The sequence below is a fragment of the Protopterus annectens genome, chromosome 5.part1 (genome assembly GCF_019279795.1).
Source record: "Protopterus annectens isolate FY-2018-M chromosome 5.part1, PAN1.0, whole genome shotgun sequence".
Taxonomy (NCBI): domain Eukaryota; kingdom Metazoa; phylum Chordata; order Ceratodontiformes; family Protopteridae; genus Protopterus; species Protopterus annectens.
In genome coordinates this window covers 705596835-705622118 of record NC_056736.1, presented here as the reverse complement: position 1 = coordinate 705622118, position 25284 = coordinate 705596835, and the positions used below count along the sequence as shown (strand labels likewise).

The following is a 25284-nucleotide window of genomic DNA, read 5'->3' as shown; positions in this document are numbered from 1 at the left end:
ACAGGGACTCAAACAAGAACTGCGGCTCCTAACAAAAAACTTCATCATAGGGGGAAGGTGGGGAGAAGTTGAGGAAGAATGAAAATGGAAAACACAGATGCATAGTTATGGGGAGTACATAACCGTTATATCTGACATTGTCATTTTCATTTGTTCCTCAGTTAATGGAACAGAGTCCCCAGCTACAGTAACCTTGAGTTGCCCTCATAGAAGGATGTTCTGGAGAACCGAAGAACCAAATGTGGCACCGTTTCTAAAGATGACATCCAACTTGTAATGAGCAATAAAAGTATGAGCACTGGACCATATGGCAGCTGCATAAATGTCATCAACAGAAGTTCTGGCCCAAAAAGCAGCTGACGTAGCCACTGACCTAGCTGAATGTGCTTCTGGTTGTCTAGGCAAGGTTAACCCTCTCAAGGAGTAAACATGAGAGATGCAATCTGTTATCCATTTGTGTATTGTAGTTTTTGAAATGTTTTTTCCAACTTGTTCTTAGCAAAGGAAATAACTGGCCATTTTTCCTAATTTCGTTAGTTCTATGACAGAAATGAAGTTGCCTAAGTATATCTAATAGGTGAAGCATGTATTCTCCTTTATTGTCAAATTTAGGAAAGAAAACAGGCAGGTTGATGACCTGGTTGAGAGTCGTTTATCAGGCAACTTTGGGCAAAAAGGTAGGATTAGTGCGTAAGGTAACTCTGTCTTTATGGAAAATTAGATAAGGCTGTTTTAAAGAGTGCTTGGAGTTCAGAGACTTGCCTTGCAGAAGTTATAGCCACAAGAAAAACTGTTTTCCAAGAAAGAATTTTGAGATCTGCTTTAGCTGAGGGTTCAAAGGATGACTGCACTAAACTTTGCAATATGATGGTAAGATCCCATGGTGGAACAGGATCTTTGCAATATGATGGTAAGATCCCATGGTGGAACAGGATCTTTGCAATATGATGGTAAGATCCCATGGTGGAACATGATCTTTGCAATATGATGGTAAGATCCCATGGAGTAACAGGATCTTTGTAATATGATGGTAAGATCCCATGGTGGAACAGGATCCTTTATCGGGGTTCTAAGTAAAAAAGTGCCTTTAAGAAATAGCTTGCATAACTTGGATAAAGCTAAAGGAAAAGCATTACCTCCAATGTGGAAAGTACAGATGGCTATTAGCTAAAATTTGATGGTAGAGAAACTCACCCCACCTTGAAAAATAAACACAAGAAAATCTAAAACAGCAGGCTTGGAGCAGTGAAAGGATCCAACTCTCTGCTGAGCCCAAAAGGAAAACCTTTTCCATTTACTTTTATAAATCTTTCTTGTAGAGGGCTTCTGACATGAAATTAAAATGTGGTGAACTGGACAGGAAAGCCTGAAATATCTAGCCATCACTGAAACTGGATAAACCATGTGGTCAACCTGAGGCCTGCAATGTCTGGATGAGTCATCCCTGACAGATGTGAAAGGAGATCTGGACTGGGTTCAAGTGTCCAAGGAGGAAAAAGTAGATGAGATCATAAGAAGGAGAACCTCACTTGCAGAGGCTAAAAGGGGGCAATGAGTATTACCTTGTTCTTCACCTGGAGTGCTTTCTGAAGGAATTTGGGGATTAGAGGAAGAAGGATAAGCTTAAACAAGACCGGAGGGCCAAACGTGGACATCTCCTGGTGACTGTCCCTGAGGGGGAATTACGGCAAAGAACCTGTTGCCCTTGTTGTTGAAGGTAAAGGCAACTAGATCACAGCAAGGCTGACCCCATTTGTGAAAGATCATGTTTGCCACTGACTGAATCAGAGACCACTTGTGATGCATCAGAATAGTTCTGCTAAGCTTGTCTGCTAGTACACTGGATTTCCCCAGTATGTGCATCGCTATAACAAATAGGCTGCAGCAGACTGCCCATTACCAAACTCTCATTGCTTCTCAACAGAGTAAGACCTAGTTTCCCCTTGCTTGCTGATGTACCAGACTACTGATAGATTGTTTGGATAGCAAGTGTTCCCTATAGGAAGAGAGTTCTGAAAGGCCTGCAATGCTAAAAGGACGGCTCTCATCGCTAAGACATTTACATCCAATTTGGTCTCTTCTGGGGAACATGTGCCTTGCTTAAATAGTGCGTCCCAAGAAATGCCCCAAACTCACCCCAGTTGGGATGCATCTGTAGTCAACATGATGTTTGGGGGAAGAAGTACAAAGGGACATCCTCAGCAAATCTAATCAGATTGAATCCACAACAGCAGGGAGTCCTTGCAGACTGGAGATAGGTTTATATCATGTTGTAAACGCTGTTGAAGAATGGACCACTGTACTGCCAGATTCCACTGCAGGATTCGCATGTGAAGACAAGCAGTAGGTATCAAGGTAATCGCTGCAGCCATCGAACCTAGGGCTTTGAGAACCAGTTTTGCTGAGGGAGAGGGTGTGAGAAAAGAACCCGTCTGACATACAGTCTCAAGGAAAGAATTCTGTTTTGTGGTAACAGCGGGACAACTGACTGCATCTACACGAGCCCCAATAAACTTCAAGACTTGAAGTGGTTGAAGGTGGGACTTTGACAGATTGATTGTGATCCCCAGGGACTAAGGTCATCCGAGTAAGTAAACCCTGGCTTTTACTAGGAGATGCCTGGTTGGTGTGATGAGGAGCCAGTCGTCATGCAGTCTTAGATGAGCTGCTACCACTGCCATACATTTGGCAAACACCCTGGTGAGACTGAAGGGCAGGGATCTGATGTGATCATGACCATCATCCAGCTAGAAGCATAGGAATCTTCGAGAGTGCCTGCTCATTTTGATGTGATAGTATGCGTCCTGAAGATCTCCACAATATATCTAGTCATCCGCCTGTAGCACAAGCAGAATGGACTGAACCATGACCATCCAGAACTTGGAGTTCTTTACTGATTTTATATATATATATATATATATATATATATATATATATATATATATATATATATATATATATATATAAAGGGAATGAAATATTTTCTGGGCATGGTACTTGGCACCCACCCACTAATCTTTTCGGGCAGTCCTTCAGAAGCACTGAAAAATCCTTCCGAGAAGGAATGCCATGTGGGTGGTGTCTACCACTGTTATATTTCCCCCTCTGCCTCTGGAGGAGAAATCTTCATGTGATTCTTGAAAAGGCCCTTGATAGTCCTGGAATCACATTTTCTTACCACTGCATAGATTCCTAGAAAAAGGACTCTGCAGGGTAGAAAAATGGATTCTCATGGCAGATAAGGTCTTTCCATCTTGCTCAGTGCAAGAAAGTGACTAACAGTGGGCCCAAACAGGGAATTTCCATCAAATGAAGCAATTGTGAATGACACTTTAAAGGGCCACACAGTCACACAAGCGCATCCAGGCATGTTTGCACAACCTCTTTTGAGAGAGGTCTTCAGAAGGGTGTTCTGGAGAGGTATCTAAAGAGGCAAGGAGTTCCCTCACTGGAACTGTCTGGAACCACTTACAGGCTGGCTGTCCCTCTGGCACAGAATGAGAAAACTCAGACAAAGGATCGAAGGAACAGGAACGTGATTGAAAAACGTAAGAGTACAGACTTCTCTTAGTTGAGAGAATACCCTCTCCACCACCTCGAAAGCAAAGGAACCAGGAGAGGCAGAGGACAATCTGAACAGAGCAAAGACTCCCAGATCAGATGAACTAGGAGCCTCCTCGACCATTCGCTCCAAGAGATGAATCAGATACAACCTGTCCAGTGCTGAGGCCCCGAAGGGAAGAAATGGCTCTAAAAGCTTCACAGTCAAAGTCATTACCTTGGATCCAATGCTACAACTCTGACATGCATCCTGGTCAAGGGGAGTTAGATCCAAACAGATAAGGGAAGTAGTTGGAGGTGAAGATGAAAACATCTTTGGATCTGTCTGTTTGACTCTTGGAGATCTTGGATTCAAGGGCTCGAAAACAGAGGGTCGGATTCAGTAAAGAGTAATGACTGTATGCGATGGAGGTATAAGGCTCATGGATCCAAAGGGAGCCGGAGATGGTAAGACCTCCATTTACATCTGTGTTCTGAGGAATTTTCTCATCATCCTATCTACTTCTCCTTCAGAGAGACTTCAGGAGGACCCGACTGAAGAGGACGCGGGGGAGGTCGAGAAGATATTCTTGGAGTCTCCTGTAGAAAAGGAGATCTTAGCCTAGGGGATACCAGCTCTGGACAGAAGCTGGGGCTTCAGAGCCAAGGAGACTTGGAAGCATCAGTCTTTGGATCAAATGGTTTTGGATCAAAATGCTTGGAAACTTTAGCTGGCTGCTCTAACGTCGGATCGGATTTGGGAAACTGTATGAGCAGAGTGCTTCCTATGCTCTCTGGGCTCCAAAGACAGATTTTTGAGGGGGTTATGAGCCCCTGATGCAGAAACAGGAGAAGGCAGTGCAGAAGCAGGTAAAAGGCCTTTAAGCACCAGCTTATTTCAATGATCACTAACTGCTCTGGCATTAAAACCAGAACAAATGCTACACGCAGTCTCAAGGTGGGAAGGACCAAAGCAGTAGACGCACTTTTTTTTGGCATTAGAGTTAGGTATCTTGTGCCCACAGGAGGTGTCTTTTTTAAATCCAGTAGGCTTGTCTGTCATAGTTGAGAACTCAGACCAACTGGCAAGTACAAACACAAAATTAAAGATAAGTTTTCAACAACACCATTTCATTTATTTATTTTTAAAAAGTTATACCAACAATGGTAACACTAAGAATACCTTATAGAAAAGGCAAAGAAAGGAAAAGGAAAGAAATAGAAAATACCAACAATGGTAAAAGCAGAACATAGAATGGTAACAAAAGCCAGCCTAGCAGGTTAAAAAGAAGATACTATAAAAATTATACGCAAGGAAGAAAATTAAACTCTGGGGTTTTTACTCACTATTCTCAAGAACAACTAGATACAGAGCTCGAGAGAATGCAATCCCAAGTGGTAAATGAGATCTGGGGTAATGCAGTGGTCGGAGGGGGGGGGGGCATTACAGTTAAAGGGAGGATCTCAAAAGATCTTAGAACCTAGATAAGTGGTTGAGACAGATCTGAGGGTTGGATCAGAGACCCATTCGTTGAGTAATGAATGAAAATGACATCAGATTAGTATTTATTCTTCAGAAGAAATAGTATCCATCTTCCTGGTGTTGAAGATGGCACCAAGAAAACTGTACAAGGAGAGACACTCAAATTCTGGTAGTGCAAGGATATCCAGATTGGCCAGAAGTGAAAGATATGGTCCAAAGCCTGGTTTAGCTCTGCCTAACTCTAACCAAGTTTCAGGAGATCAACTAGGTAAAAAGTAGATGAGAATGCATTTCATCCTGAGGTGAGCAAAAAAAAAAGTATTTCATAAATACCATGGGAGTAGTGGACAGCCCAAAGGCTAAGTAGGTGAACTGGATGTTTTCTACAACAACTAAAATATGCCACTGTTTTGTACTCTTAGACAAGGATATTTAAACACACATACATGCATCATGCCCATGGGGATTGTGAAGGAATACTCCAAATTTTTACACAAACAAAACCTGTTAAGTCTGGAAAGGTCAAAAACAGGTCTCTAGGATTCATCTCTTATACAGACTATTGATGTCTTGTCCTATGTTGGGAAACTTTTAGGGCCAGTGAGATGTATCCCCATGAATAATGGGATACATTTGAATATGACCCTTTAACCTGTGTCTGAGACTTCCATCAGCCACATGACTGTCAGTCTGAAGCACTGGACTTTAAATTGATACAACACTCCTCCTAAATGGAGGGGGGGTTGGTAGACTAGAAATGGCAAGGCACCCTCTTGGATGGATGGGGAGGGGAAGCCATCACCCCAACAACTGCCTAAATATCTGCTTCAGCCGCTACAACTTCTCCTCTGGCCCCTTCTGACAACTGTATTTTGGTTAAATGGGTTACAGAGGGGCACAAAATTAAAGACTACAGCCTGGCTGCAAAGTTCCTACTGCACCTTGGTACTGGGGAAATTCAAAAGCTGTTCCACTGTTAGAAAGGCTTTGTCTTACCTCATTCTGAGGGTGGGCCTAACATTACTACTTTGTCTGGAGAACATTTAAGTGTTGCCTTTGAGGTACTTGGACAAGTGATGAATCTTTACAGCCAAGCTAACATCTAACAACTGAGCCCAAGGCAATCAACCAGACATATGCCTCTATGACACTGTAGCCACATTTTTGTTACTTACTAACTTTAACTTACAATAAGCTATGAAAGGTAGCAGCCTGAAAGTAGAGTCAGGAAATATCCATCTTCCCATATACTTCAGTTCAAGAAAACATTACGGACTATAATACCTTCTCTGTACTGAAGCATATGGATTTGGTAGTTTACAGCCTTAATATTTAAAGGAGAAAAGACATACATTTTCCTACTTTTTATATCATATCTATCAAACATACATCTGTCACCCGACAATGTGTTATTAGATGGAACCAGTTTAGAGACCTGGTAATATACAGTGAAATCTCTGTTGGGTCACTGAATTTTTATACTTAAATTTGTCTTCCATCTTACTGAACCAGTCTGGATTTCTGGGTGCCCCTGGTAACAGACTCAGCATAGCTCCCTGTGGTGTCCTGCAGAGTTCTACAAGCAGCAGTGAGTGAAAGAGAGACTTCAACAGATAAGTATTTTTTTTCTGCTTTCCTACCAGCGACTGTTTAGTCTCGCCGAAAGGCGTGTTTTCTAACTATCGGAGTTCTGCAAAGTTTGTTTTTCTGCATTTGTCTGCATTTGTTTGTGTTTTGCACTTTAAAAGTTGTTTTTGCCTTGTTTAATTGTTGTAGGCTACACACTCAAGTGTGCTAGCCGATCTAAACCATTTACTGTATCCCTGTGCCTAGTTTCTGCTGTATAAGTGAAAAAAAAAAAAAAATCCTTGTTTCCCGCCTTTTCTGAACTAGAATAGTCCAGTTTTCAGGTATTGCTGAATTCTAGGCTGTGTCATAGTTATTGTGTTGCCCATATCCTTACTTGGATAGGAGGAAGCTTCTTTATTCCCCAGTGAGAGTGGGGAGCTCTGAGCAGCCTATCTGTCCCTGGTGGAGTGGTCTCAGCCCAGTAACTAGTAGCTTATTGGCCGTTTTGGGCCATTTCCTAGCTCTTTCAAACTCCCTGCCTTAAAACCCGCTTTAGCGCGTTTTGCGTGATTTTGCACATCGCGCAGTGCCATTTAAGCAGTTTTTAACAATTCCCGGCTCCACAAAGTGTGCTCTTCAAATTTTCCCTTAGAACTAGTCAAACTCTCAAAGTAAGTACTCAACCTTCATTCTACAGCCCAGCACTTGCTCAAATTTCTCAGTAAGCACTAACAAACTTTAGCACTACACCCCTTAATACTATCCAGAGGTACAAGGTTCCCTATTCGTCCATTCCGGTCAGTCAATAAACCAGTTCTTTAAACTATCCAGGCATGTCCAAAGCTCAGTTTCAGGTATACTCTCCAGTCCAGCTGGTGAATCTGGGAATCTTGAGGCAATGTTTCAATTGCCTTATGTACACAGACAACCCTCTCCTTCTTCCAACAAACTCAAATATCTGTGAGAGATGCAACTATACAGCCAAACTGGAGGCCAAGCTCTCTCAACCTAAGACTGGCACAGTCAGGAGGAGAAGGAAACCACTCGCACCACACAACCAGTCTCACATAGACCAAACGCATCAGCAAACAAGGCACAAACTCACAAAAACATACTCGGAGGCTCTCACTCTAAATAAAAATCTTCCAAAGCAGCAGAGACCTCCAAAGCAGACATCCAAGCAACTGCTACCCCACAACAACTTACACGTATCACATACTTCACGAAGTCAGTGTGCCACACAGTCGCAGCCCCTAAGGCTAAATAACACACCTAATACACTAGTAATTGGAGACTCTACTGTCAGTCACAATGACGTCCCACTCACCAGACTGAACAAAGACAGGGTCACTGTAAGCTGCCTGTCGGGAGCCAGGATCCGTCACATAACACAGGCACTCAGGTCACTCCACAGCAGGTACAAATATGACTCTGTCATTGTCCATGTTGGTGTGAATGACCTGAGACGTACCTCCCTGGACTACATGAAGGGACAGAGGAGCTCTCTGATCATGTAGCCCAGGCTGGTATGACCCTGAGTAGCATATTGCCCTCACCAAGAATGATGCTGCAGTATAAAGACAAAATTATCAATTTTAACAATTGGCTAAGCTATTGGTGTCATTCAAAGGGGATCCAGTGTCTGTCAGCCTGGGATGACATGCTAGACAAGCCATGTTGCTTCGCCAGGGACAGCTTGCACCTGTCACCCTTAGGCTTTCGAATACTAAGGCTCTTGCCACCCCCATAGTGCCTTTTTTTAGGCAAGGCTCAAAAGACAAACCCACCTTCATAGACAATACCAGAAACAAAAAACTAAGGGTAATGCTACTCAATGCCAGAAGTCTAAACCTCAAGATGCATGCACTCGAGGCTCAGTATGGAGAAAACCGGTATCTGTGCAGTAACAGAAACCTGGGTTCAAGGCTCCAGAGAGCACCCCAGCACTATCAGGATTCAATTCATACCATTCCTTTCGGCCCCAGAACTTGGACCGGAATACTAAAGGCGGGGGAGTATCCATTTTCATCAAGGATACCCACACCTCCAGGTTAGTGGCACTGCACGAGGCAGTGGAGGCCATCCATGTACAATTAACAGTAGGTAAAACTGCTTTTCAGTTCATAGCCTGCTACAGATTACCCACCTTACCTCAGGATTCCCACTCGGCATTCCTGAGAACATTGGAGAATATGAAGGTCTCACCAAACACCATGACATTGGGGGATTTAAACTACCCAAACATTGACTGGAAAAACTACTCAAGTCCCAACTCTTTTGCCCAACGTTTCCTGGAGTTTATAAACTCAAATGCCATGGAACAACTGGTCACCACTCCCACAAGAGGGGACAACATATTGGACTTGGTCATCACCAACATGGGGGCTCAATGTTCCACACCAGAAGTAAATCCCTTGTTGGTAAGATCAGACCATAAACTTATCACAATGGACATCCACATCCCGACCCCACCCCTAACCAAGGAAACCACTGTGAAAAATTTCTCAAAAGCAAACTTCACACTTCTCAAGACCGAGGTGGAAAGTTTCAAAGCCCCTGGGCTAATGGAAAATGCTACCCAAACCGCAGAATCCTTTACAAATGCACTCTATGAGCACCTACAGGACTGCATGGATCGTGCCATCCCAAGTAAAACCAAGACTCACTCCTCCAAGAACAGGAGACCAGGCTGGTGGACCTCGGCCATAAATAAGCTATACAACAGAAGGAGGAAACTATTACATGACAAGGCAAAATCCCAAAAAGGGAAGGCATCCTTCATCAGTACTAGCAAGAAACTTCGATCCCTCATAAAATCATCAAAGGCCAGCTTCGAAAGAAAAATTGCAAAAGACTCTAAAGATAATCACAAGGCGTTCTTTAGCTACGTCAAAAATCTGGGTGGCAGCTCTCAGATCTGCTCTGAGCTGGTGCAAAATGGCACAAAATACACTGAACCCACAGACATTGCCAACATCCTGGCAGACAGGTTCAGTTCAAACTTCACCCCCCCCCCTTCCCCCAAAAATGGCCTGTGTCTACCCCAGAAAAATGCAGTCCCCCAGACATCACAAACACACAGGTGAAAGCAGCCCTCTCCAAAGTAAAAAACACAGCATCAATGGGACCAGATGGTATCCCGGGCTGCGTCTTACACAAGCTCCAAAACAAACTAAACCCTCACATGAATTCACTGTTCCAACTCAGCCTTACCACAGGTTATGTACCCAAAGAATGGCGTACAGCAACAGTGATCCTGCTCCACAAAGGTGGCGCCACAATGGATCCCAGGAACTATCGCCCTATAAGCCTGACTACCCTTGTCTGCAAGGCTATGGAGCGCATCATCATGGATCTCATAAACAAAGACATTGGGAGCTTCCAAACACTGGACCCCACCCAATTTGGCTTTGATAAGGGCAGATCTTGCCTCTTAAACCTAGTTGGCTTCTTCGAAACAGTTACCAAAGCCTTAGATGAGGGAATGGTAGTCCACACAGCCTACCTAGACCTCGCAAAGGTCTTCGACACAATACCCCACTCTGGTATCATAAATAAGATTACCAGCTTAAATATCAACCCATATGTCACAAGATGGGTTGCAAACTGGCTCAGGGATAGAACTCACACGGTCAGAGTCGCGGGTGCCATGTCCGACTCTAAACCAGTTACAAGTGGCATCCCACAGGGATCAGTCCTGGGACCCCTCTTTTTCGGTATATACTTCTCTGAGGTACAGACAAACACGGGAGGACTGTGGCTGACCAAGTTCTCAGATGATTGCAAACTGGGAGCCATAATCGACTCTCTGGCTGACACAAGCATCCTCCAGAAGGGCCTTACGGAGACTGATACCTGGTGTCGGAACCATGGCCTCAAGCTAAATGCAAAAAAATGCATAGTCATCCCCTTTGGGAAAAATAAAGTGCCTGCAAACTACCATATAGGAGGCAATCCACAAATTACGAAGAAGTAATCAGGGATCTGGGGACACAAGTAGATAGTAACCTCTCCTTTGACAATCACATTGCCAAAGTGGTTAGAAAAACCTTCTATATAGCCCACCTAATCACGAAACGGTTCACATCTAAATCAAGAGAGGTCATTGTGCCCCTCTACTCATCGCTCATCAGGCCCATAATTGAGTACAATGCCCCATTTGGGATGTACCTTACCAGACACCTGCAACAGCTGGAGAGACCTCAAAAATACCTCACCAAGAGGATCGTGGGTCTCAAACAGATGCCACATGCAGCTCAAAGTACAGTTTTGTACCTACCATAAATGTAGATGTTCGAGTGCTCATACAGCTGCAGTCATTACAGATGGGGTTATCCTGCCGTCAGGCGGGTCCTCGGTCGGCCGAATTCCAAAGTCTAGGTCCGGTGTCGGTTGTCGTCGCTTCTTCCCTGATGTCAGTGCGGCAGGGGTACAAAAGAGGCAGCCGACGCCATTTTCTTCAGTTTTTCTTGCCCCAGATGTCAGGTGCCCCCAGAAGGAAGGCAAAACATAATGTTATGCAAACATGCAATATAGAAAAAATCAAAAAACAGTAGTTGCAAGCAAATACACCATAAAAGAATACCCCAAATAGGTTGTATGGTAAGGTGTTTGTCATAAGGCCTGTTCTTAGAGGGGATGGAGGGGGGGGGGTAACCTGGACTGCAGCTGTATGAGCACTCGAACATCTACATTTATGGTAGGTACAAAACTGTACTATGTTCATCGTGCATACAGCTGCAGTCATTACAGATGGGAAGAATCCCAAAGCTAAGTAAGGGTGGTAGGCACTAAGTGGAACTAGGAGGAGCGATAATGCCCTGCAAGACTGCTGTGGCAAAACCCGCTCTAGATTTAGAGTATAGTGGAAGGTGATAGTGCTTGGAGAAAGTGTGCACTGAACTCCAAGAGGCTGCTTCCAAAATGTCTTTGGTAGGGACCCCCCTGAGGAAAGCTGCAGAGGTAGGTGTGGCCCTGGTGGAGTGGGATCTGATGCATGCAGGCACAGTTTTTCCATGAAATGAGTAACAAAAGCGTATGCAGTGGGCTATCCATTTTGAAATTGTCTGTTTGGAAATGGCCTTTCCTTGAGCACCTGTAGCATAGGACACAAAAAGTTGCTCGGATTTCCTGAATGGCTTTGTCCTGTCCAAATAATAACGAAGTTGTCTGTGAATGTCCAAGGAATGTAGTAGTCTTTTCCCTTTGTTTTGTGGATTTGGATAAAAGGTAGGTAAGTGGATAGTCTGATTCAAAGCTACACTGGATACTACCTTTGGCATAAAGGTAGGGTTGGTTCGTAAGGAAACTCTGTCCTGATGGAAGATGATGAATGGTTGCACACCCATGAGGGCCTGTAGCTCCGAAACCCTGCGTGCTGAGGTGATAGCCCGAAGAAAAGCTGTTTTCCATGACAAGTATTGTAGTTCTGTTGAAGAAGCTGGCTCAAAGGGGGGGAAGGGTCAGCTTTTCCAATACAAAGTTGAGGTCCCAAGCAGGGACTGGTGGTTTCCTTGGGAGGTTTACATTTTTTGCCCCTCTGAGGAACTGCCTTAAGAGAGGATGTGAGAATAAAGGAGGATCTGTGTTGTACTGTGCAGAAATGGCTGAAGCGTGGATCTTGATGGAGGAGAAGGAAAGTCCACTATTTAACATCTCAGCTAGGTACTGTAAAATCTGAGGTATATTTATTACCCAAGGATTCTGGCCCTTTTCTTGATTCCAGGCACAAAATTGTTTCCATTTGGCGGAGTAGGCTTTTCTAGTAGAAGGTCTTCTGGCCTCCAAGATGACATCCTGCACCTCCTTGGAGAGGAGAGTCTGTTGGGAAATTAAGGAATTCTCCATGCAGCTAGATTTAGGGTTTTGAGCTGGCTGTGAAGGGTTTTGTAGTTGTGCTGGGACAACAGAAGAGGGACTAGAGGTAGGATCCATGGTGGGGAGTGTGTCAGGCTCTTCAGGAGCAGATACCAGTGTTGTCTTGGCCAGTCTGGAGCAATGAGAATCATTTGCGACCTCTCTGCTCTGGCTTTTAATAGAACTTTGGTCAGTAGAGGAAGAGGCGGGAAGGCATAAACTGTCAATGTTGTCCAATTGAAAGAGAGTGCATCCACTTTCCAGGCCTGTGGATGATAGGTCCTTGAACAAAATTTTTTCAACTGGTAATTTCTGTGGGTAGCAAATAGCTCTATGTCTGGTTGTCCCCATGCCCGAGTTATCTTTGTGAAAACTTGAGGATGCAACTTCCATTCGTGTGGATCTGTCATATTTCTGCTTAGGTTGTCTGCCAGTGTGTTTTCCTTCCCTGGCAGGAATTGTGCCTGTAGTTGAATTTGCAATTCCAGTGCTGTGTTCCACAGGGTCATGGCTTGCCTGCACAGGGGGTATGAATGAGTTCCCCCCTGTTTGTTTATGTACCACATCACTGTGGTGTTGTCTGTCCTTATCAATAGCTGGCCTGGATGCAGTAGGTCTTTGAAGGTCATAAGAGAATTTTGCACGGCTAGCATCTCCTTTTGGTTGATGTGTAGGTGCTTCTCTTTTTGGGACCATTTTCCCTGAATGCACTGATCTGCCATGTGTGCTCCCCAGGCGCAGTCTGAGGCATCTGTTGCGATTATTTGAGTTGCTTGAGGTACACAGAAAGGGAGACCTGTGTTTCTTTGGCATGCTTGAGCCCACCACAAAAATTCCTTTAGAAGGCATGGAATGAGTGGTACAATTGTTTCCAAGCTGTGCCTGTGTTGAGACCATAAGTTTTTTAGGTACCATTGAAGTTTCCTCATATGCAGCTTTGCACATGGGATTAGTAGGATGCAAGATGCCATGAATCCCAGAGCCTGCAGGACTTTCCTTGCAGTTAGCCTGGTGAAAGTTGCCATTTTGCTGAAGTATTGAGACAGTTGTCCTTGTTTGTCTGGCGTGAGGTAGGCCATCTGGGTGGTTGTATTCAGGCTGGCACCCAGGAAAATTATTTGTTAAGAGGGTATTAGTTTTGATTTCTTTTTGTTGACTGTGTATCCCAGGAAGTTTAACAGTTTTATTACAAACGCCAGATGCTGCAATAGTATGTCCTTGCTGTCCGCTTGGATCAGGCAGTCGTCCAGATATGGATAGATTTGTATTCCTTGTAGTCTGCAGAAGGAGATTACTGATGCCAGGCATTTCGTAAACACTCTGGGCGCAGTAGATAAGCCAAAGGGCAATGCAGAGAATTGGTAATGGGTTGAACCTGCAAGAAATCTGTATCGGTATCTTCTGCAATCTTGTCTGATGGGGACATGCAGGTATGCCTCCTTGAGGTCCAGTGTTACCAGCCAAGACTCCTTGCCCAGCACAGGAAGAAGCTGCTGTAATGTGGCACCTGTAGATATGTGTTTAGGATGGATAGGTCTAAGATAGGTCTCCAATCTTTGTTTTTCCTTGGTACCAGGAATAGTCTGGAATAAAAACCTTAACCTTGTTCTTTTGCAGGTACCTCTTGAATCGCTTTCATGTCCATGAGAGCGGAAATTTGTCTTTGTGCCTCTGCCCTTTGATTTTGTGGCAGGTTTGGCATGCCTCTCATTTTTGGAAGGGTGTGAAAGTGGAACCTGTAGCCTCTGTCTATAATGTCCAGAATCCATTTCTCTTTTGTAACAATATGCCAATTTTTGAGAATAATGCCAGTTTTCCGCCCAAAGGTGCTGCCATTAAAGCTTTGCTTGGCAGGTATAGGGGGAAGTCATTGTGTCTGTTTTCTAAATGACTGTGATCTATCTTCTCCACCTCTCGGGGTTGGTGCTTGCCACTGTCTTGCTCTGTAAGATCCTTGAGGTTGCCCTCTACCCCTTGGGCGTCTGTATCTGCCCCTTTGAGGTCTGTCCGTGGCTGGAAAGGACCAATTTTTTGAAGGCCAGTTTCTGCTGAAACGTGGAGGCTGTACCTGCAGGAAATCTTTCACTGTTTGCATTGATTTCGCTTTTTCCTCTATTTTCTTTAGTACCTCCTCAGCTTTAACACCAAACAATACATCTTTCTGAAGTGGTGCATCTAATAATTTTGCTTTGACATGATCTGGTAAGGTTTGCTCTTTGAGCCAAGCATGTCTACGTATAACAGACCCCGTATCAGCAGCTCTACATGAGGCCTCTAAAGCATCAAAACCACACTGCAAGGTATGTTTACCCACTTGCTCTGCACCATGCAACAAATCCTGCAACTCTTTCAAATCTGGTTGTTCTGGTTGTGTCATTTTGCTTTTCAACTGAGATAACAAACTGTTGATACTTTAACATATGGAATTGACAGTTTAATGCCCTCATGGTTAAAGTGGCCGAGGTATACACCTTTTTACCCCACCTTTCTAAAGATCTGGAATCTCTCTCTGAAGGTAATGGGTTTTTAGCAGTAGAGGCCTTAATTCCCTTGGGACCCTGTGAAATAGTTTCTGGGTCAGCAGTATGGCTTTTATATAGGAACTGGTGAGAATCAGGAACCCGGTAGTACCTGTCTGGTTTAACAGGAGCTGGAGGTAAAGAATCTGGATTAAGGCTGGCTTCTGTGTACACATCACCCAAAATATCTAAAACAGGAGGGATAGCCAAGGGCCTATGCTGGGGGAGCAGTAGAAATTCCCAGAGCTTTTTCTTGGAATCTGAGTAATCTTGGCCTTCCCAGTGAAAGTGTTCCCTCAATGTATGCAGGGTTTCCCCAAAAGAGTAGTCCTCAGGGGGGGGAGACCGAGGGAATAGACTCCTCAGCATCAGAGTCTTCGAAAGGGGAATAGGCGTAATCCTGGTCCTCAGAGTGTTCTGAGGTAATAGAAACTTGATCTGAGGAAGGGTAGTCTTCCTCTAATCTGGGTCTTTTGTCAGAGGGGGGATGAGAACCCCTGATAAGAGTAATCAAATCCTCAGCCATTTTAAGCATCTGCTTTTTAGGCATGGGGCCTTGAGATGAGGTCTGAGGACCCTGTTTTTTGGTTTTCATGGCTGCTTTAGATTTAGTGAAATATTTAATAGAGAAGGAGGAAGGCCTGAAGACGCCTTCAGAAATGGCAGGCCTGTCTAAATTCTGAGTTTCCCCGCCAAGAGTGACATCGGTATTTGCAGTAGGAATGGGGTCCGAGAAGCCTGCGACCTCGGGTACTGAAGTCACCGGTAATGTAGTTTCATCGGTACTCAGGGGCCGGTAGTCAGCCTAAGCGTGGTCTCAGTAGTCGGTGCGGACCTCGGATGATGGTCCTTATCTTTGCGTCTTTTGCTCAAAACTGGAGTCGGAGTATCCGACGATATGATATAATTAAATTTTTTGCCAAAATAATGAAGGGCGAACTCCGCCCGGCGCTTAATAGTGCGCTTGTTGAATCTAGCACAAAAACGGCAGGCCGAGACGTCGTGGTCTGGGCCTAAGCAAGGTATACAGAAAGAGTGGAAATCCTTATGCGGTATTTGCTTCCCACATGAAATGCAATTATTAACTTCGTCTGACATCGGTCTGAGGCAAGAAAAGTTTCCCCAACGGGGTACTTAGCTTTAAAGAAGACTTTGGCTGAAATACTTTCGAAAATCTCAGGAGCTGGCCAACCGGCACTTGCGAACTGCTTCTGCTTCGGGCACCGCGCGGCAAGAAAGACTGGAGAAAATGGCGTTGGCTGCCTCTTTTGTACCCCTGCCGCACTGACGTCAGGGAAGAAGCGATGACAACCGACGCCGGACCTAGACTTTGGAATTCGGCCGACCGAGGACCCGCCTGACAGCAGGATAACCCCATCTGTAATGACTGCAGCTGTATGCACGATGAACATCTAAAGAAACTCCAGCTCTACTCAATTGTGTATCTTCTACTCAGAGGTGATCTTTGCCTGACATACAAGGCCATGTCTAACCCGGAATTGTTGGACATGCTCCACCTCAAGAAAACCAGATCCTAGAGCTATATGCTCCTGGGATTTAAACCTTAGCACAACAATAAATAGGACAGGATGGAGGGATAGATTCATATCCCAAAGGCTTCCCACGCTATGGAATAGAATCTCAGTCCATGTTAGGCAGAGCCCCTTGCTGACCCTCTTCAAGAGAAATCTTGATGAATGGATAGGAAATCGTAAATTTGCTCCTGGGATGACTTCTATGACCCTGCTGGACAGAGGCTCAGGAACCTAGTCTAAAAGGGAGGTGAAAGCTAACACATTCTGGCTAGGCTTATAAATGCCCTAGGGCAGATAGCCTAGTACCTATCTATGAACAATCAAGTTCTAAAACAGACTAATGCTATCAGTTTAGGTTCCTCAATATCCATAGAGTATCGATATTGCATATAGGAGTTTAACAGTTCCTTTGCTCCTCACCTGAAGCATTCCAGCCTTCTCCTTTTAAAGGCTAGATCCAAATGGGGTGGGATGAAAACTAGGATTTTTCTTTGTTGCATGTCAAAGACAAGAAGGGGAATATATCTGAACTAAGTAGCCTAAGACCTCCTGTCCAACATCCATTTCAAAGGATTACTCCAGACACTGTGGGATGAAAACTAGGATTTTTCTTTGTTGCATGTCAAAGACAAGAAGGGGAATATATCTGAACTAAGTAGCCTAAGACCTCCTGTCCAACATCCATTTCAAAGGATTACTCCAGACACTGTTCTCTACCTGATAAGTAATGCCACCTCAGACGTGGAAAATTGGAAGGTGAGAACATGACTCCCTTGGCATGCTACCACATACCCACCCCATCAGTAAAGTATCAGGAGCTAAAACCAGCAGGGGAAACAGACAGGCACTGGCAGAAATGATGCCCACGTACCAGGCCAACTGCATGTAGCTCACTTTGTTTAACAGTCCTGGGATTTTTAAAAAGATAATCTCCTCTCAAGTGCCTAGTTACTCCTGAGCAAAGTACCGATATCCTGACAGGGTGTGGTCTCTGGAAACAACAGCCAAAAAATGTCATCCTGCTGTGATAGAGCAATTAGTTCTAAAGATGTTTAGCAATACTGAGACTCCTGCATACCACTGACAGTTGAGGAACCATGGAAGGAGAGACATCAGAGATGAGGAGGGCACATCTGTGCCTCTCCTGGACATACACCCTTGGGCCCTCACAGGACTAAAGGAGTCAGAAACACCTCATGCTCACTGCCTCTGGTAACATTAGCAAATCAGCTCTTACTCATTTTGTGAAGGCATTTAGAAAACATCCCTGATCCTTCTGACTCTCCCTCTGAAACAGGGCAACTATCATTGGTCTAATGTTTGTGAAGTTTTTAAGCACTTAAATTACTCATCCTTCACAGTAATCTTTCTACTAAATGAGGCAAAGTGGTCACACTCAAACATTTATGAATTTCAAGGTGAACATCCTTCAGTGGGATCTGTTGGCCACAGGCACACATTTTGGTGACCTTTTTCAGAATCATTAGCCTTAGAAACATCCCCAAATCGCAGTAAAATACAGATCTTCAGAAGTTCATATAAAAGAACAATTCAATAACTTTATAAAGGATGTAAAAAAAGAATCCCAATTCGGAGTACTTATTACAGCTCTAGGGTTCACCTGGATGATACCCAATGATAAACTTCCTATGAAAAGTAGTAAAACAAGCACTGAATGACAGAGCAGGCACCCCTCCCCTTTACATCTTTATGTCAAGCCACCCCTCCCCTTCACATCTTTATGTCCTAGGGAAGTCCACATCTTTATGTCCTAGGGAAGTCTGTGGCACAGGAGTGGTTTGTTCAGCCACAAGGAGTTCAATAGCTCTGCAAGACAGGTCAAATGATCAGATGTCCACCTCGGACGTAACTTTCACACATTATACAGCATCAGTGAAGTCACTGGTGCAATTACTACTGGACACATCAACTGACAGCTACATGATGGTACAGAGTCAGCTAGGCAGATCTGTTCGTACATCCTAAACGATTGTGCAAGCAGTTATTCAACAGACAAAAAAAGGTGAGAAAAAATTACATTTTCCTTAGCGAAGCATAAAAAGACGATAACTTGAAGAATGCACTTACGCTTCCAGCTCTAGAAATTTTAAGGTCAAACTGCTGTGCAGCTCGCCTTTCTTTACGTTTTTGGAGGTAGTCAAACAGTCTGAACTGTGGCGGGGTAGGATAGTGTACCAACTCCTGATGCCTGGTTAAAGACAGCCTTGAGTATCTCTTCAAGCATCTGATAAGAAAACAACACCAGTGGAAAATTAGAGATTTGTTCAACAGTACACTACTCAGGAAACCTTGTGTTTCTACACACTGCCAGAGCCTAACTTAACCCCACAAATACAGATATCATACTGAAACAAGAAGCATTTAGATGTACCTATTTACCAAACTAATAAGCAACTGCAATACCCCGTTACAGATTCCTTATACAGAGCAGTGGCCTGTCATTCTCACTCCTAGCTTCTAATGTTACTGAGCGTTAGGTTATGAGATGGAAATACAAGGGCTTGACAGCAAGCCCATATGTCTCATTTTTCTCTCTTAATTTACTTATTTATTTAAGCTTGGTAGCCAGCCCCAAGACAAAGACTGTCCTCTAAGCATACAGCAAAAATGCATAATAAAATTTTTTTTAAAAAAATGTATGTCTGTGTTATTAGTTTACTAATTAGCTAAGTCTACTAGGCACAGATCTCTCTCTCTTGGGGTTAACCCCAGAACACCATCTTGTTTTCACCTGCTCAAAGTTGCACAGTCCTCAAGTGGAGAATGAAGGAATCAAACCCAATGACTTTGGGAAGAAGCTCATTATCAGCTCACAGTTTTGCACCCCTAATCCTAAATACAAACCGCAACGTGCACAGCATATCCCAAAGGCACAAACTATGAAGTAATAATCACAATATCAAAACAATGAAAATTTCCAGATTTGTTACTTTGGTTTCTTGCTACAATTGGTTGATGAACAATTATTCAAATATAATCCTAAACTCATATCTAAAACTGCCAATAAAACAACAAAAGGAGAGGCCAATTAATTTACCCTTACTTGATGGTCAGCAGATACAGAAGAGAAGCAAGCAAAATTACTCTGATTTTTCACTTTCCATGGCCTTGACTACAAAACCTTATACTGTTCTTAGCTTTCTTGTAACTGTTGAAAAGTTAAGCAAAAATGCAAACATCAGAGTTAAGAGACCGGACAAAGGGGGAGAAATGGTAATAGATCAAATTATGTATGTAGGAAAGATAACGGACTTATTAGGGGATGAAACAAAATATAGTAGAGTTTCAAAGAACAAAATCTCTATAGCATATTCCAAAATAGATCACATTCTGAATTACTTATTATTGGAAGAATTAACTGATGTAGAAACTTTTTAATATTTAAAAATGGACAAGCCTATCATTCCAAATATATCTGGATTCACCAAAACACATAAAAATGTGGACCCCCCCACTTAGGCCCATCGTGGCAGGGAACAGATCTAAAATACACCCCAAAGCTAAATATATAGATGTAAAATTAAAAAATATAGAACAAGAAGGATTCTTAAAAGACTCTTGGGATTTTTTAAAAGCAGTTGAACAAAAATATAATAAGATATGATACTTCATATGACAGATATCGTAGATTTGTTTTCAGTTATCCCTCAAAACATAGGGCTTCAATGGCTTGAAGAAACTACGGTGGAAAAAGGAATTTTTAACTTTAAAGATTTCAGTGTTTTACTGGAATTGATAGGGATTGTGTTAGATAATTCCATTCACTTCGAAGGGGAATTTTTCAAACAGACTAGTGGCACAGCAATGGGAGCCCATTATCCCCCCAGCTATGCCAATATAGTCTTGCAAATGTGGGAGAAAAAAAATGATTTTTAATTCCCCTTATAGAAATTATTGGACTCTTTACAAGAGATATATGTACAATATATGCATTTTTGAGATGGGACAAAAAACGAAACAGTTTATTCACTACTTAAGTCTACTGATTTTTTTTAATTTACTTACAATACTGATGGAGATAAAATGAATTATTTAGATGCTACTATATATAGTATAAAAGAATCATAACATTTTAAATCCACAATTTACAGGAAAAACACATTTTCAAAGTCCTATTTATATTACACAAGTGCCCATCCATATACAGAGAAGATGGACATTATAAAATGACAATAGACAAGTTTCTAGAAAGACCTCTGGTGATGCTTTTAAATGAGAGTGTATCAATACGAAATATATGTTTCTAGAAAGAAAGTACCTGGAGAAACTTCTTGATAAGATAATGGAGGAGGTAATAATAGGCAGAAAGAAAAACATAGATATAACATTTAGCAATAATAATTCTGGGGGATCCATGGAGAGTATAGAAACAAGCACAGGCTTTTTGAAGCCCTATATTACTTATTACAATAAGGATACAACCAATATTAAGAAAATAACAGAAAAATAGGAGTTATTTAGGAGTTTGTCCAATTTGGAAGATATTTTTTGAAGAACCTATTACGTTTATAAATAAAAAGGATTATAGTATTAAGACTACATATTAGTGAATGTCAATAGGAAATCCATTGTGCAGAACAATAGAAAGAAAGGAACTTTTAAATGTGAAAGGTGTGCACAGTGAATATATATTTAATAAAAGTGAAATATATCTACCAAGCAGGGACAGACTAGTACAAGCCAATGTATTTGCCAATTGGAATAGCAAAGGATTTATATACCTGAGCACCTGTAATGTATGCATGGCTTTTTACACAGGGAAGACAGAAAGGGCTTTAAAACATAGAATTTACAAACATTAATATATTAGAACAAATGATAACAATGCTCTTTAAACACATACTTAAAGCAATCTTTTTTATTTTTTATCTTGGAGGAGATTAGGCAAGAAATTAGAGGTAGACCATGGGAAGAGAAAACTGAATATCAGGAATTATATTGGCAACTAGTTCTGGAAGCCATCAACCCCCCTGGATTAAATGAAAACATTTCTTTAGCCCCAGTGGGGCTGCTAGACTTTAGGTTTTTGCACAGATATATTGTTTGGATTTAAGCTGGGTAACCATTTACTTTAAGTTTTAACACATGAGATTCTACTGATTTAAGTATAGGTAGGTTCAGATTTGACATTTGTTTCTTGACAACAACAATCTCTTATAATTACATGTAATCTAGCATTTGGCCATTAGAGGGTAGCATTGTCTCTTCATTTAATATATACATATACATATATTTTAAGCAAATTATTAAAATCACGAGGTTTAACATTTCTTGCTTATTCTGCTATTTATTTTTTTTAAAGAATATTGTTAAAAGAATTTTTAATTATTATAAACAAGTTCTTATTGTTACATAACAAATATGGTTTAGGTATGGATGGTTTGTAACCAATAGGTTTGAACACTTGTGTTTTGACATTTTTTAGCTATGAAAGGGTTAATTGTTTTAACTTAAATTACTTTTTAACTCAATTGATTTTAATGGGTCATTATTCTGTTAAGTATGTTATAAATAAAGGGGGAAAGGGAGGCAGGTAACTCATCTGAAGAAGTCTGGTTAATACGGATAAAAAAACTCAGTGATAAAGTTAAGCGTTTAGTGTGTCACTGCGTGTTTTACTTGAATAAAGACTTCTGTTTTGATGCGAAAGGGTTCACCTCTGCGGTTATCTCTGCTGCAGTCTCACAGTACCCTTTTGGTTTGATTTGGGTTTTTGTTTTTTCTGGTACTGGTTTCCACAAAGTGTATTGTTTTTGTAATTGCCCTTCAGACTAAAAATATTTTAGACCCTTTTCTCCCAGAAAAATAGACACTGCTCAGCTTGGCATCCTATATGCATAAACAAAAATATATCTTCCAAACGTATCTATCCCTTGAATAGTGCAAGCAACTATCTTGTTAAACCTTCCTTACTAGACTACTGCATTTTCTTTAGTGACGTCATTGTTCAAACATTGTTAGGAATGTCTGCAAATATTCACATTCTCAGTTTTGTGAATGACACAATATGTTTACACCATACCCTTTACTTTTGTTGCTTGTAGCACGGCAAGATTTGTTCGGTAAGAATTCACGCTTGTCTGCTCTGTGCATTAAGGAAAGTTTAAGCCAGTAAAACAACAAAAGGAAAGACCAATTAATTTACCCTTACTTGTAGATCTTAAAAGGCAAAGTGGTACAACAGTAACAGACACTGCACCACAGTGTTCAATTCTCCAGTTTGACTTTTTGCTGGGATACTCTTACGTGCAGTTTGCATACCCTGTGTTAAGAATTTCTGTGCAGCCTGTGATGGACTGACATCTCACCAAGGATTAGTTTCTTTGTCTTGCACCCAGTGAAGCTTACATAAGCTCCAGCTACCCCACCATCCAGAAATGGACCATTTGTATAATCAGAGAATGTGTTAATTAAAAGTAAATCTTATCTCTGTGACTACATTATATCTGGGTTTACATAAGTACTTGGCAGATTTCTTTCTTCAAAACATGTACAAGCAACTAGGCAATGATACAAAATGCTGCTAAGTCCAATGCACCAATGATGCTGTATGCTAGGAGGATCACACTATCACCCAATCCCATCTGACTTATTACAATAAAGATAATCAGTCTTTCTCAGTTTAAAGTTGAAGGTGTTCCTTTGCTGATCAAACTACGGTCAGCTTTACATGCACTACCTTGCTGACGAGTTGTGATCATGACAGTTACATTTCTTTAATATTTATACAGAGTTTAAAAAGGCTGTGTCTAACCTTTCTATGTTTATTCTCTTAAGTAATACCACACTTGTACCTTTGTCAGTGCCTGTGTTTGTTTATTTTTTTTAAAGACAATCCCCGATTTTGCCACGTTTTTGCATTGTTCCTCTTCACATTTTGACACAGAGGTAAACCATTGTGGGCTGTCAATCCTGTTCTATTAACTTTAAGTGAATTACATTTGCATTTAACAATTCTCCCTGCTTTGATCAGATAGTAGAGTTCTTGTTTTCTTTTGCAGGTTTTATTTATTTTTTTTTTTTGGTTTACTTCTCCTGCAGACATATTAAAAGAATAAACTACAATGCTGTCTACAACCATGTGCATTTGACCTGCCAGTCAATCTTTCAGCTATCCAGAATTTTATTTTCCCTATATCCCACCTTATGGTTAATCAGAGTTTTACAGGTAGTCAAGTAAGGCCAGATAGTGACTTTCAGAAAATGCATGCGGAAGGTAAAATGTACTAGTGTTAACTTTTTAAGTGAATTAGAGTAACATGACTATTTTCGTGACTTTGGGCAGACAGCAGTGCTTTTTCTTTCTTACACAACGTACCTAAGAAAAGAGTTACGATTTGGTATTGTGAGAAATACAAGAGGGCAAGGGGCTCGGAGGGAGGGAGAACTATAGCAACGTGCCGAGATTACAGTGCTATTTGTCACAGCAGTTAAAGAATGACATAGGACAAGATCATTTCATATTTATTCTGTATGCATCTTATCTAGTTGCATAAACTTTTGAAATTAGTAACAGGTCCTATACTAAATATTTATTTGCAGAAAGGATATGGAATATGTCCACGCACATAACACACACAAACATATATAACATGACAATAAATAGTGTCTGTGTTTGTGTGTAATTAGTTGAAATCTGTGCATACTAAACTGTCCCTGAATTTACAGAACACCCTTAATTTAGCTTCAGGCTTTTTTTTTTATAATGTATGTTGAAGCTAAATCGGTTTATTCTAGTAACTAAGTGAATAAGAATAATATCTAAAATCGTTCATGACTGTCCCACCTTTACTTTGGACTTTGCCCAGATTTCTTATGGAAAGAAGTTGAGGTGTCTCTTGCTGACATACGTGTTCCACCAGCTTTCAAAACTGGTGAAACACTTTGCACTTCTACAGTTTCTCCTTTTCTGTATTTCTTTTCTGTAACTGGCAGTACACAGAACAAATAAAGCTCCATGCACTACAAAAAAAATTACAATGAAGTCACCAATCGTAACCTTTTACTGTGTACTGTCCACATGGAATCCAGGATTCACCTCTCTACCTTTGCTCTCTCAACGTGAAAACGGTTGACACTAATGGTGGTCTGGTATCCTCCTTGGGTTATTCTTTTGCTGCATCTCTCATTCATAAGGATCGGGTTCCCTCTGCCTTCATGAAGTCTTGGCTTCTGTCTCCCAGTGGGCTGGCGTTTTCATAGGTTCATAGCAGATTACTAGGCTAACAACTTAAGGGCACTTAAAAGCCTAGCCAATATAACCCGATTTTGCCCAATATATAGCCCCTAGGGGCAAGAGGATGGCATGGATTTGTGCCTGTGCATTGAGTATCTTACAGATTGTCCCTGGCCATAAGGGACATTGGCACTACCCCAGGTGTGAATTTGGAATTTCCCATCCACTGAACCAAACTGTTTGAACAGACCAGGGAAAGGCTCTTCTTAATGTGAACAGGAAGCCTGTTCTAAAGAACCGGCAATGTGTGAGACACATCAATCTCTCAAACACGTTTTGTTTGAGTTGCTGACTAAGTTTAGATCCCTAGATCAGGTGATCCTCATGCTGTCTGACTTGTAGATGTGTAGCAGTAACATCAGGGCTGGACATGCATAGGTCATCTCTTAATCAGTAGGAGACAAAGTAAAGGGATAGGGCTTTTAGTCTATCCACAAAGTTGATGTTTACACCCTGTATTTTCTATGTGAGGAACCTCTAAGGTCGCTCCAGCTGCTCTAAGTGCCAAGTCAAGTACATGCCAAA

General features: G+C 42.0%; 1 protein-coding gene across 9 annotated transcripts in view; it reads right to left on the bottom strand.

Moving 5' to 3' along the window:
- The window catches only part of SUPT20H (SPT20 homolog, SAGA complex component), a 991190-nt gene that overhangs the window by 431526 nt on the left and 534380 nt on the right, over positions 1–25284 (bottom strand). For all 9 annotated transcript variants that reach the window (XM_044073324.1, XM_044073326.1, XM_044073328.1 and 6 more), the window contains one exon: positions 18591–18747. In XM_044073324.1, coding sequence (XP_043929259.1) covers positions 18591–18747 — 157 coding nt within the window. The remainder of the gene's footprint in view (positions 1–18590; positions 18748–25284) is intronic.